The 12,118-nt window shown below is 31.6% G+C and overlaps 1 protein-coding gene across 1 annotated transcript in view; it reads right to left on the reverse strand.

The window, feature by feature from the left end:
- Positions 1-12,118, reverse strand: part of LOC129235211 (nuclear factor 1 C-type-like) — a 64,658-nt gene that overhangs the window by 35,563 nt on the left and 16,977 nt on the right. Inside the window, exons 5-8 of the mRNA XM_054868920.1 lie at positions 11,623-11,806; positions 9,672-9,722; positions 9,538-9,600; positions 2,933-3,307 (exon numbers count right to left, since the gene is read on the reverse strand). Of these exons, the coding sequence (XP_054724895.1) occupies positions 2,933-3,307; positions 9,538-9,600; positions 9,672-9,722; positions 11,623-11,806 (673 nt within the window). The remainder of the gene's footprint in view (positions 1-2,932; positions 3,308-9,537; positions 9,601-9,671; positions 9,723-11,622; positions 11,807-12,118) is intronic.

Genomic DNA, 12,118 nt, shown 5'->3' on the forward strand with positions numbered 1-12,118 from the left:
TGGAGAAAAGACAAAAGAGGAAATTCATACAACAAAAAAACTGAAAATATTTTAAGAAATGTGCTTCCAAAAAAAAAAAAAAATCGAGATTTTAGTTTTAAATCTGTAAAATATTTTTATTATGAGACCAAATCTACAACAGAATTCCAACTACCTTAGAACCAAAGATACGTTCGGTGGTGGAAAGGGAAAAAAAAAAGCGCTTTCTGCAACTGGTAAAAAAATAAAAAAATGTTTTCTGTAATTATCTATTTTCTCCTATTTTTAATCCAAAATTTTCACGAAATCTTTACTTAATTTCATACATTGGAATATTATCACATGTAGAAATGCGTTTTTAGCAATGAACATTTAGGAAAAGAAAAAATTTCTATGCTAAAAATATCATTTTTGGTGGAAAAAGGGCACTATTTTTTAAAAATTAATTTTTATCAGGGTGTTTATTCAAAAAAAAAAATCAATTTCCCAGACTTTTCTTTACCGCAAACAAAGTTTTTCCAGGTGCTTTTTAAATGTTAGTTTAGCTACTTTTGCAATTTTTCAATGGTTGGCTGTGCTTATGTGACATTTTATACACGTTATATTTATATCACTGTTTAATGTAAATTTCAAACTATTACCATCCCTAAAAGACTTTTTTTGAGAAACTTTTGAGAAATTTTAAGAAATTGATTCATTAAATTATTAAGCATCAAATACACCTTTTCACACATTAAAGAGGCCATTGGTTTACCAGCCTGGAATCTTATTAAAAAAACTTGCAATTCTGATGCCACCGAAGTAAAGAAACCCAACTTTAGCTTCCAAAAAGCTCACTGCACTTCAACATCGATTTCACTGTGTCATAGGTTCAACATTTGAAACCTCCATATTTTGAACTAAGACTTTTAAGTGTGGCAAAATGTCTAAAGCCCTTCGTGCAACAGCTGAGCTGTCTACCCACCGAATGAAACAAAATTTGAGTGGAAAAACACTGTTCTTTGAGTATATTTTTAGTTTGTGTAGCTCCGATTCAAGAGGAATTGTTTCAAACATTTAAACATAAATAAAAAAATGCATCTCTACAGAGATAAAGAACTACATAAACATCTAAGCAATACTGAAATTGAAAAAAAAAATCTATAAAGTAGTTTACCCTATACCCTTACTATAGAGAGCTTATCTATAACTGGTATATGAAAACTAAATTTTTTTCATTGGTAGTTGTAGAACTACCATTTTTAGAGGGTGTAAACTTCTCAACCCCAAGGGAAACTGGAATGGGCAAAACTAAAGCACAAAAGGTGGGGTTGAAGAACTGGTTTAGGGAAAGAAAAGTTTTATTTTAGTAATGTCAAGTTGCATGAATTTCTGACCAAATTTATCTTACTAAACTGGAAAAAAAGTAAAAAAAAACCTTTTGAAACCACTTACAATTTTTAAAAAATTCCAGGTTTTCTGCTTACAAAAGTAAATTTCCCTGACATTTCCAGGTTTTCCTCTGATCAAAGATTTCAGTTTGGCACATTGTGATGCAGACTTGTCATCCATTAAATATTTTTTTAATCTACTACAAACCAAGACAATCACTTAAATTTCTAGAGAAGTAAAATCATATCCAGATTTAAATTTAATTTTCAGTAGAAAGGCAGAAAGGCATTGCAGCAGGGGGTGATAGTGAACTCCAGTAAGATGTTCTAAAGACTGAAATTGTCAGAAATGATGAGGAAGCTTGATCTCTCGATTAAGTTAGCATATCATTCTAGAAAACTGTTGACAGGACACGCAAAAAATGTATAGCTCTTTCAAGAATAAAAATTTCACTAGTGTAACGACCCCAGTAATTGGTACTTTAAGAGTTTGTCCTTCAATTTACCTCTGTTTTCATTACTTAGAAAACAAATATTTGCTTGCAAATATTTTTTTTTATCAAAGAATGCACATCTATGCATCTATTTAGGTAACTAAAAGCAAAACTTTTTGAATAGATATTTTTATAAAATTATGTGTATAAACAGTAACCAAAATCACCAGTAATTGGCACCTGATACCCCAGTGTATGACACCTTGTAATCCAGTGATTGGCACATATTAATAGAACTGGAAAATAACTTTATTTTTTATTATCATCATCAACATCATCAGAAACATAATGTTAATTTAAAGAAGGTAATGTTACATAAATTAATGGTAAATCACACATTTTGAAGTTGAAAAATTATTTTAGAGAAATAAAAATAAAATTGAGGCAGTGAGAAGCAAAGGGATGCAAGTGGCAAATTAAAAATTTGGAGATAACCAGTACAAATGGTAGGTGAACCCCTCCTCCGTCTTGGGGCAAGAGATAGTACTAGTAGCCATGGTAGGTGCTGCTGTATAGCATGATTTAAAAAAAATCAATGAAGGCCTACCTAGGACGTAATCTTGAAAATGTCCACTTACATCTCTTTGCTTCTCACTGCCTCAATTGGAGTATTACATGGAAAAAAATATCGACATTATTGCTGTTCCATCAGTTGGTATGCAGTTTTGATTTCACGAATTATAGCTGTTTCCACAGAAAAAAGTAACATCATCTGATGATTCTAAGGGACCAAAAAAAGTAAACAATTCCCTACAGTCGCAATGTTACTGTGATGCCTGCGAAGAAGCTTTTGCAAAGTGAAAATTATTTCTCTTTCCTATGCACTGCTACCATTTAGTAACATGAATTGAAATTATAATCTTTGAGATAAATGTACATTCAGTTGGTATATAGCCTTCTACTTTTAAAAGATTGGATATGAATCTTATTTAGGACATTTTTGTTGAAAGTGCCAATTACTGGGAGTGTTACCCTACATAGTTAAAAATCAAAAGCAAAATATAAATAAATATGAGTTTCAATTAAAACTTAAAGAAGAGTTAATTTTCTTGTTTCAAAGTAATGACAGAAAGAAGGAAAGATACAAACCATGCTCAACCTCTCCACTCCAAGAGGCAGGACTGTTTAAACTCGAAGGACTGTGAACGTAATAGGTGCCATCAGTTGCTGCATTTTTCTCCAATTCATCTTCGTTAGAAGACATACGGCGAATTCGTTTACTAATAGGCTCACACGGTGGACTAGAAGGATCGTCCAAATCATTTGGAGAAGGTGAGTGGTTATTTTCTGTCGTCACTGTTCCCACAACTCTCGGAATACCGATCAGTTCCGTCTGGTTCTCATCAGTTGCATAGTAAAAAGATGGACTTAAGCGTATAACATGCTGCTGAACGTGTTGCTTGCCATTGATTTCCTCTTCATCATCCTGCTGTTGAGTACCATTTTGATACTCCAAAATAGAACCTAAATAAAAAATTAAAAGAAATACATTAATAATCTAATAAATAAATAATAACAATACTTTTAAACAACATTTTCAAGCAAACAGGAAAAAGATTGATTATTTTAAACAAACACAAAATAATTAGAAAAATATCCTCGTCATATATAATAGCCGATGATCGAGTAAGGTGCCTGTTTGAACAATGAAACTCGCGCCAGGGCATGATAATTTGATAATTTGTTTTGGTAATTTTTAACATGCAGGGAAAGGTTTTATTGTGACAAGGCTGAACTTAATCAAGTAACTTAACTGTTCTACTGGTAAGACTGTGTCATTTCAGGGGAATGAAGAAACGAAAAAGCGGTCAACTATGAATGCTATCTACTGGAGTTTAGGGTTAAAATTTCAACCACTCAAAATATCACTAAACAGGCAATTGCTTCATTAAAAAATGTAGAAGCAATTTTCACCCGTCATACCTTGACTGGCGACTTTCTAGTTTTAATATAAAAACACAAAGTTTGATTTTCTTTGCATGCCTTGTTATTGAAAAATAAAAGATAAATTTTGTGAATTTTCAACTGACTTCAAAAAAAAGGCGGTTATCAGTTGTACATTTTTATTTTTATTTGTCCACTCAAAGTGTCTCAGATTTTGGTTATTGTTTTGTTAATAGATAGGGGTAAAAAACAATAAATTTCCTGTAATTTCCCTATTAAATGATTAAATATGAAACCCATCAGAGGGGACGATTGGGACTAAAAAGTGTGGGGGGGGGGGGGGGGGGCAAAAAAAAAAAAAAAAACTAAAAGCCTAACAACAAAACAAAATTTTGCTAAGGCTGGTTTTTAGAGCATTTGATGCAAAAGTAACAGCTTAACTCACATTTTTCTTAAGACTTTGATGAATTATTTAAACAATAACTTTCCCCAAAGAAACTCTTAGACATGAATTAGACTTACATTATTTACCCATGTCACAAACACTAGGTAATAATTTCATTAAGCAAGTAAGACTTATTTTAGCAGGGTGGTTGTGACTCCATGAAAAAATACCTGAACTTTTTTTTTTGAATGTTGTTTCTCCCCAATAAAGCTGGATTCAAGTCTATAAATTTAACAAAGAGTTCTTTAAAGGCAGTTTTTTAATCATGTACCCTGTACACTTAACATAGCTTTGTTTGAAAACAGATATAGTTTCTTCCAAATAGGGATTAGTTTTTCCCAGACTACGAAGAAATCAAGAGGCATCACCACCAACAAAAATTAATTCATCAGGCAAACGACATTCTGTATCATTAGCATTAATTTTTAATATTTGGTCATATGTTGCTAATTTGGCTACTACTTCATGCTAAATAAAATAAACTAAAAATTGTTTCATTAGTTCGAACAATTGAACATGAAGCAAATAAAGCAAACTCTCCCTGCTCTGAAACAATTTAATATATTTGTTCAAATGAGGGAGAGATGCATTATAAAATCCAATGTAGAGTAGTGTTTTTTTTTTTTTTTGTGCACACAGAGCTTTTTAGGATCCTCTCTTTTCTATTTTTTCCTTCAGTTGTCGAAGGTTCCTTTTCAATGGACAACTGATCTTTTTGACTTCGGAGACTGCATCTTCAGACAGTTCCCTTTTTTCCAAAATTTCATCAATAATTTCTTTGCAGATGCTTTGCTCAGCCATCCATGAAAAATAGAAAACTACTAAGGTGTCCCATAAGTAGATAACCCTTTCCAGAACAGCCAAAATATAGAGTCATCTAGGATTTGGTCTGGAAAGGGGCTTTAGAGGTTTCACCTTTAGTAACTTGCATACTTCAAAAAAAATTTGTCGATCATCATGATTTTTGAGATCAATATATGTATCATCACATAAACTTTCTAAGTATCTTTTAAAGGGCTTGGAAAACTGCAAAGCACAGTTGTTCCCTGTATAGCAAGTATCGTCATCAATACCTAAAATATGGGTAGCTTTGCTCTTCAATCTTTTTTCAACTCCGTTTTTTTTACCACGCATAGTATTGCATGAATCCATCAACGCACTAATTAGATTACTCCATGGAACTTCATTTTTTTTTTCAATTAGTGAAGCTATTTTCAAATAAATAGACAATGCAGTTGATGAAGAGATTTGTATGAATGATAGATGTCTCACAATTATTATATTTCTCTTTTTCAAAATAGTACTGCGCTAAAACAGCTTATATGCTATCTGAGCCTCTTGTAGTGCCTTCATAAAAATTCAAAGAAAATTTTGAATTCCTTAAAATTTCCAACTGTTCATCTTTGACTGCTTTGGCAAGCCCATGCTTCAGTTTGTATGAAACAGTGGTTTGACGCAACTTATGGGAGTTCAATGCTTGCAAGTCTTTCGATAATGTTTTGGCTAGTTCCACAATTTCTGGAGCTACAGCAAATGAAAGAGAATGTTTAGCATTAAATGAGCACACTGAAGCTTCAGATTGACATTTTCTAGTAAGAAAAACAACAGTTCTGTTGTCTTCTTCCATCTCATAATCACCATCTGGATAAAATCCACCTAATACACCAGCATTTTTTAATGATTCCCGGTTTCTTTTATGAGTATTTGTAGAAGAATGTTGCAATAAAGCCTTCACACCATCACTAGCATATGTAAAGGGCTTGTTGCAAGAAACACAAAAACAAAATCCAGCCCTATCAATTTTTTTACACCATATTTCCATCTTTTCAGTGTAGGAATCCACTCTGTTTAACAAACTCTCATTTAAACTTGTTCTTCTTTCCTGCATCGATGGAGCCAATATCTTCAAATTTATACAGATACCTCATTTTCTAAATAAGAACATGCAAAGTTCCAAATGAATAAAATTATCAACAACAACAAAAAAGAAAAAAGAAAAAAGGAGCGCAATGAAAAGTTGAAAAGTAAGAGTTAACTAGTAAAATTTAATTAAACAAACTAATTTATATTTATGAGGAACATATTAATAACGATAATTTAACTAAGTATAATTAGAATTACAGGGATGAGCCAGCTGAAACCCACTTTTGGAGCAATTTCAGGCGCAGGAAAATAGTGACTTTGGAGCAGCTTGGCTCAGGAAAATAGTGGACTAGGAGCAGTTTGGCTCACCAAAAAGTTTGTTTTGTAGAACTTGGAGCACGAAAATAGCATTAAGTATGTTTTGCTATTTTAGTTATGTAAGTTTTGAAGTAAGGAACTACTACTACACACACATTATATATATCAGGGATGTGCTGACCAAAAATCACTTTTGGAGCAATCTTGGGAGTAGGAAAATAGTGAGTTTGGAGCAGCTTGGAACAGTAAAACGGTGAATTTAGAGCAGTAAAATTGCAAATTTGGAGCACCCTGGAGCAGTGCAAATTTGGAGCAGCTTGCAGCAGCAAAAATTTATAGTTTGCATCAATTTAGAGCAACTATTTATATTTCATACACAGAAACACGTGTGACATGATAAAATAATAAAAAAGAAGATTAAGGATGCAAAAACACCATAACTACAACCAGAAATTGAAGCTCTCTTCATTACTTTTTTTTCCCCTGTCTAATACTTTTCACAAAAGACAAGTCCTGTCCTGCTCTAATTTTTTCCTACACTTCTTTTGATTTAAATTTAGTTCACACATTTACTTTGCTTAATACATCACTGCTTTAGTGCACATTTAAGTTAGAGTGCTTTGATACCTATTTTTAAAATTTGTTTGCTTTTATGTAACGTATTTAAAAAAAGCACAAAAGAATGATTGAATTTAAAAACTTTACCTTAACAAGTTACAAGTGAGTTTTAAAGAACTATTAGACTTTTTTTTTGTATGTTAAAGTTATTCACTTATATTTAACCTTATTATTATTATTATTATTATTATTATTTTTTTTTTTTGGCATATATGTTCATATACTGAACTACTTACTTAACAAATCTGAAGATCAAGCAAAAGCAACATTAAAGCCTTTTGTTTTTAACTGTTTGATATTTAATGACAAAATTAATAATGAAATTAAAATGAAAAAAAAAATTGATTTTGAGAAATGATGTCACAGAAAAGGAATTTTAAAATACATGTGAAAAAAATATGAAAAATTTGAAAAAAGAAAAAAAAAATAAATAAATAAAAATTTTAAGACAGACTAAGAATATGGAAAAAAATGCCTGAATCTGAGAAACTTGAAATGTGTGCATTTTCATTAGCAGAGCATTAGAATTCCCAGATCTTTGCTATCTTAAGTGTCCACAAAACTAGAGATCAATTTTTTGTCCTAAAATTTTAAGAAACCCAAGATTAAAAACTGGTAAACAATCTTAATTTTTACAGATGGCATTCGCTTAGATCAATTTGAATGCAACTGGATTGACATTTTCGAGTGGGCTAAAAGAAGTCAAAGGAACAAAATGATATAAAAAATTAAAACGATCGAGTTTTTCAAAAGTGGATGCAATTGGATTTTGAAATGCGCAAAAATATCGGGACTATGCCAAAAAATCGTAAAAACAAGCTCCTAATGCATAAACTTGATGATATTCTGCCAAAACTGCCAAATATACAAAAGGAACTGCAACATTAAATGCAAAATTGCAGTTTTTGGCACAGAAAAGTCCATTTGGCGGTCTTTTGGAGCAGTTTTGGTGCAGGAATAATGATTGACGCAGTTTGGCGCAATTGGAACATCCCTGGAATTAGTTCAATAACTGCAGAATGTATACTGATAAAGATCATAAACCAGAATATAAAATAGTTTCTTTGGCAGAAAAAATAGCAAAAAAAGTAAAAATGTTAGGAGGAAAGAAAATGGCGCATCAAATTCTGATGGATCTTTTACTTTTAGATACACGCGCCACAAGTTAGAACAGCTGATCTCAGCAGCGGAGAGGAAAATTGTCTGCAGCAACCCTCGGGAAGGGAAAAAATCTAAAAAATAATCCATCAAGTAACCCTTCTTCCTTTTTCTAATCTAGCCTTTATTCCATCCCCCAACCAGCTGTTCTTAGATAATTACCATCGAGTTTTCAAAACATGACGGTAGCTTACGCTTTATACAAAACCAAACGTCTTCAATTTGGACTTTCTAAGTTTCATTAAACATGGCCTTAAATTTTACAAAAGTGGGTTTTTTTGAAAGTATAGGACTTCCGGCATTTTTGAAGATGAAAATACCCGAAATCTGGTAAAATATCGGAACACAATCACCCTGTATTAGTTAAACAATTGATTTACTATCTAAACACTGAAATACATAGACTAAAAGTTACTGCTTGTGCTAAATGTTTCATAAACAGATATAAAGAGTAAAACAAATAATTGTGATCTGAAAGTTTTGATACTTCTGCTTTTTCTTATAATTTCTACCAATGTCATTGTTAAAACAGTGGTTGCCATAAAACAGCAATATTAATAGCAATCATTACAAGAGTTTTGAATGAAGGCATATTTGAATTCATTTACTCGAAGGGTATTTTTTGTCTTTATCTATGCCAGTAATAGATGACAGGATCAATTAAGGAGACTTAAAATTTTTATCAAGTGTAACATGACAAATATTGTTGGGAAATATTAATTGGTTTGGGAAGCCACTAATATTTAACTGGTTCTATAGTTGAGGCAAACCTAATCTGGCAGGGTCTTAATGCTATGATTTCTAGGATCAACGTAGCTATCAGAATGCTGCCAGGTTAGGTTTGCCTCAACTATAGTTGAATGAGCACACAAATAAATCCCAGAGAAGAACAAAGGTTAGTTTTCGGGCAAATCCCATAAAACTAAGATTTTTTTATACAGAGCATTGATATGGAAAAATAAGGTGAAGTTTTAATTATATTTCTGAAACACATTTACCCCCCTCCCACCCCAAAAAAAAGAAATGAAAATAGCTTTTAATTCTCCGAACACCATTGGTTCAACTTTTAAAAAGTTGTAAAATCAATAAATAAGCATAAATTATACAATAGAAATATAACATAAATCATACAATAGAAATACATAATTATAATTCAATAACAAAAATTAATTTTGACGATACAAAAAAAGAAAATTTATATATAAATATGAAAGTTGTCAGGTATGGATACGGTTAAATCGGTTGCACAAAAGTGAATCATATCATTTAATACAATCCTATGTATTATACAAATTTCTGAATATGAAAGCACTTCATAGCTTCAGAAAGTTACAAGTTTTTGTAAGTTTGTATTAAGACATTATAGATATTCAGAATAAAGTAGGTCAAATGTGAGAAAAAAGGTTACCTTTGGAAAGCTTATACAGTTCAGTTGAAGTGAACACACCAGTTGTGATGATGGTAGTACTCTCTGAAAAGTAGGCATTTTTAATATACACCACAAAAAACCAATAAAAAAAATTAGTATAGAATGTTTATCACCTTGATCTTCAATTCTCTGGTCGAAATCTTCTCTTAATCCACTTAATGCTTCTGTGGATAGAAAAAAATTATTGCTGATACATATATTCAATATGGACAACTTCACTATTCAGAATTCATATAATCATTTAAAATACAAATATAAAAATACAGAAGAGCGTTGATGAACAACAGGTTCTGGTATAATTTTTCTAGCTGCTAGCACTGATCAGTTTGACCTGAATACACTGCAAATAACTAGGCCAGCCCTACATCAGCCCTACAGTCATTTACAAAGTACTCAGGCTTTTAATATACATCAATAAATGCAGAATAAGATACTCTTAAGATACCTAAGTTTAAAACAATGCTTTGCTTTTGGTAAGTGCTCAATGCAACTATTTATTTTGTTAATATATTTTAAATTAGTACAAAAAATAAAAAACAAGATTATTACATATGTAACAAAATTTAGCTGTGAAAATTGAAAATACATTGAAAGTCCCCCGCGCAAGGAAAAGAGTAGCAGCAAACCAACAACAAAATGGCAGGGAGTGAGAGTTAGTAAATCTATTTTATGTATAAAAGGAAAGTGATTTCTAAGTACTTTTATTTTGTGTTGTTTGTTGTATTTATCAAAAAAAAAACATAAAAGTTTTTTATTTTGAGGGGGGGGGGGGGTTAGAAATGAACTATAATTGTAAGTTTTTGAAAAATAAAAATCAATTTTCAATATAGTTTTTTAAATTTCAATGATGACAAAGCTGAGTCGCATCAAAGTGGCATTACTTAGAAGTAATCTAGAAAATAAATACCATATCATACACCAGAAATATATAAAAAGAATCTTAATACAAATATTAAGAATGCACTTTTGAGTTGGGGAAAATTTATGTAGTTAGGCCTTAAATGATCCTTAAATTTAACAGCAACAATGTGACAGACATTAATCATAATGGTCATTAAAACAAAAACAAGGGCACTTTTAGACACAACTGGTCAGCCCCACTTAATCGGGTAACGGATAATCGAATACCCTGCTTATACGAATAAAACCTCCCGGAACCGAATGTTTCCCCATAGACGCAATGTTAAAGATCCCTGCCTTATCTAACAACTTCCCCAGATAATCGAATAATACTGATCATCATTCGCAAATATTTTTGGTGAAATTTTTTTAGAATAAATTAAGAAAGAACAATTATTGACGTAAAAATATAAAGTAATATTTTTTGCAAACAACTGCTGAGAAAAACAACATTCATATTCCATCAAAATGTTTCCACTATTCTATAGTTCCTTTTCTCGTTGCCAATACAAAAAAAAAAGGGTAGCACAGTCGATAATTGAATTAAATAGCACAAAGAAATATACACATTTTAGACGATAATAAATTGAGAAATATTAAATGTAAAATACAGTTGACAAGGGGGGGGGGGAGTCAGAAATACATTCCCAAAAGACTTTGAGCAAGCAATCCCCTGTTATAGATTTTTTCAAAAAATAATGTACTGAAAAAAGGTGCCAAAACAAAGATTTCATAACTCAAGTTGTAAGTTATTATAATTTTCATATGTACTTTAATATATATACTAATTATTAAACTATTTTATTATTAACTTGGTTTATTTAAAAAAAAAATGCCAATAACATTTATTAATTTATTTATATAGCTATTGCTTTATTATTATTATTACATTTTAAGACAAACGTTGTCATTTTAGAAAGGTAAAGAAAATTTCCCCACTTAATCAAATACTCCGCTTAATTGAACAATATTTCTTAGTACCGGCAATATACGATTAAGTGGGGCCGACAGTAGCTATGATCGATTACAACATAGATACATTGCATAGTCATAAATTTATGCTTAAGTACATTGTTTCCTTCTACCTGTACCATTTATCTACTAAATACAGAAAGATATCACATATTCATGCTTGTGAAACACTTAACTGACAATCACACAAACCTTGTGAAAGGATGAAGTTTGCTAGATAAAGATCTAGTTCTCGGACGGAGACATTGATGTGGTATGGGTTGACACATAATGTGGGATGGAGGCACTCATGAGATTTTTCTAGCCGTTCTCCGTCAGTACTTTCTAGAGGAATTGCCTTGAACAGAATGACCATCACAAGATCTAAACGCCAGACCTGAAATAAAAGAGACAGCATTATTTACTGTATGATATTTGCAATGAAAAATGCAAAGGATAGTTAAAATTAGGGGAAGCCTTTTCAACATTCTAAACTTCACTTTAATTTCAGTTCAAATAAAATATCTTATTGGTTGCGTTCGACGAGCTCGACCGGGAGCGACCAGTTAGTTAATCACGTGACAGCTAATGATCACGTGCTCCAATCAATCAATCAACAGCTGAAAATGGTAACCGGTGAGATAAACCGATAGATGATAGAACGCTGAGGCTTGTAACCGGTTACTTACCGGTCGACCGAGGAGGATCG

The sequence above is a fragment of the Uloborus diversus genome, chromosome 1 (assembly GCF_026930045.1).
Source record: "Uloborus diversus isolate 005 chromosome 1, Udiv.v.3.1, whole genome shotgun sequence".
In the NCBI taxonomy this organism is placed as follows: Eukaryota; Metazoa; Arthropoda; class Arachnida; order Araneae; family Uloboridae; genus Uloborus; species Uloborus diversus.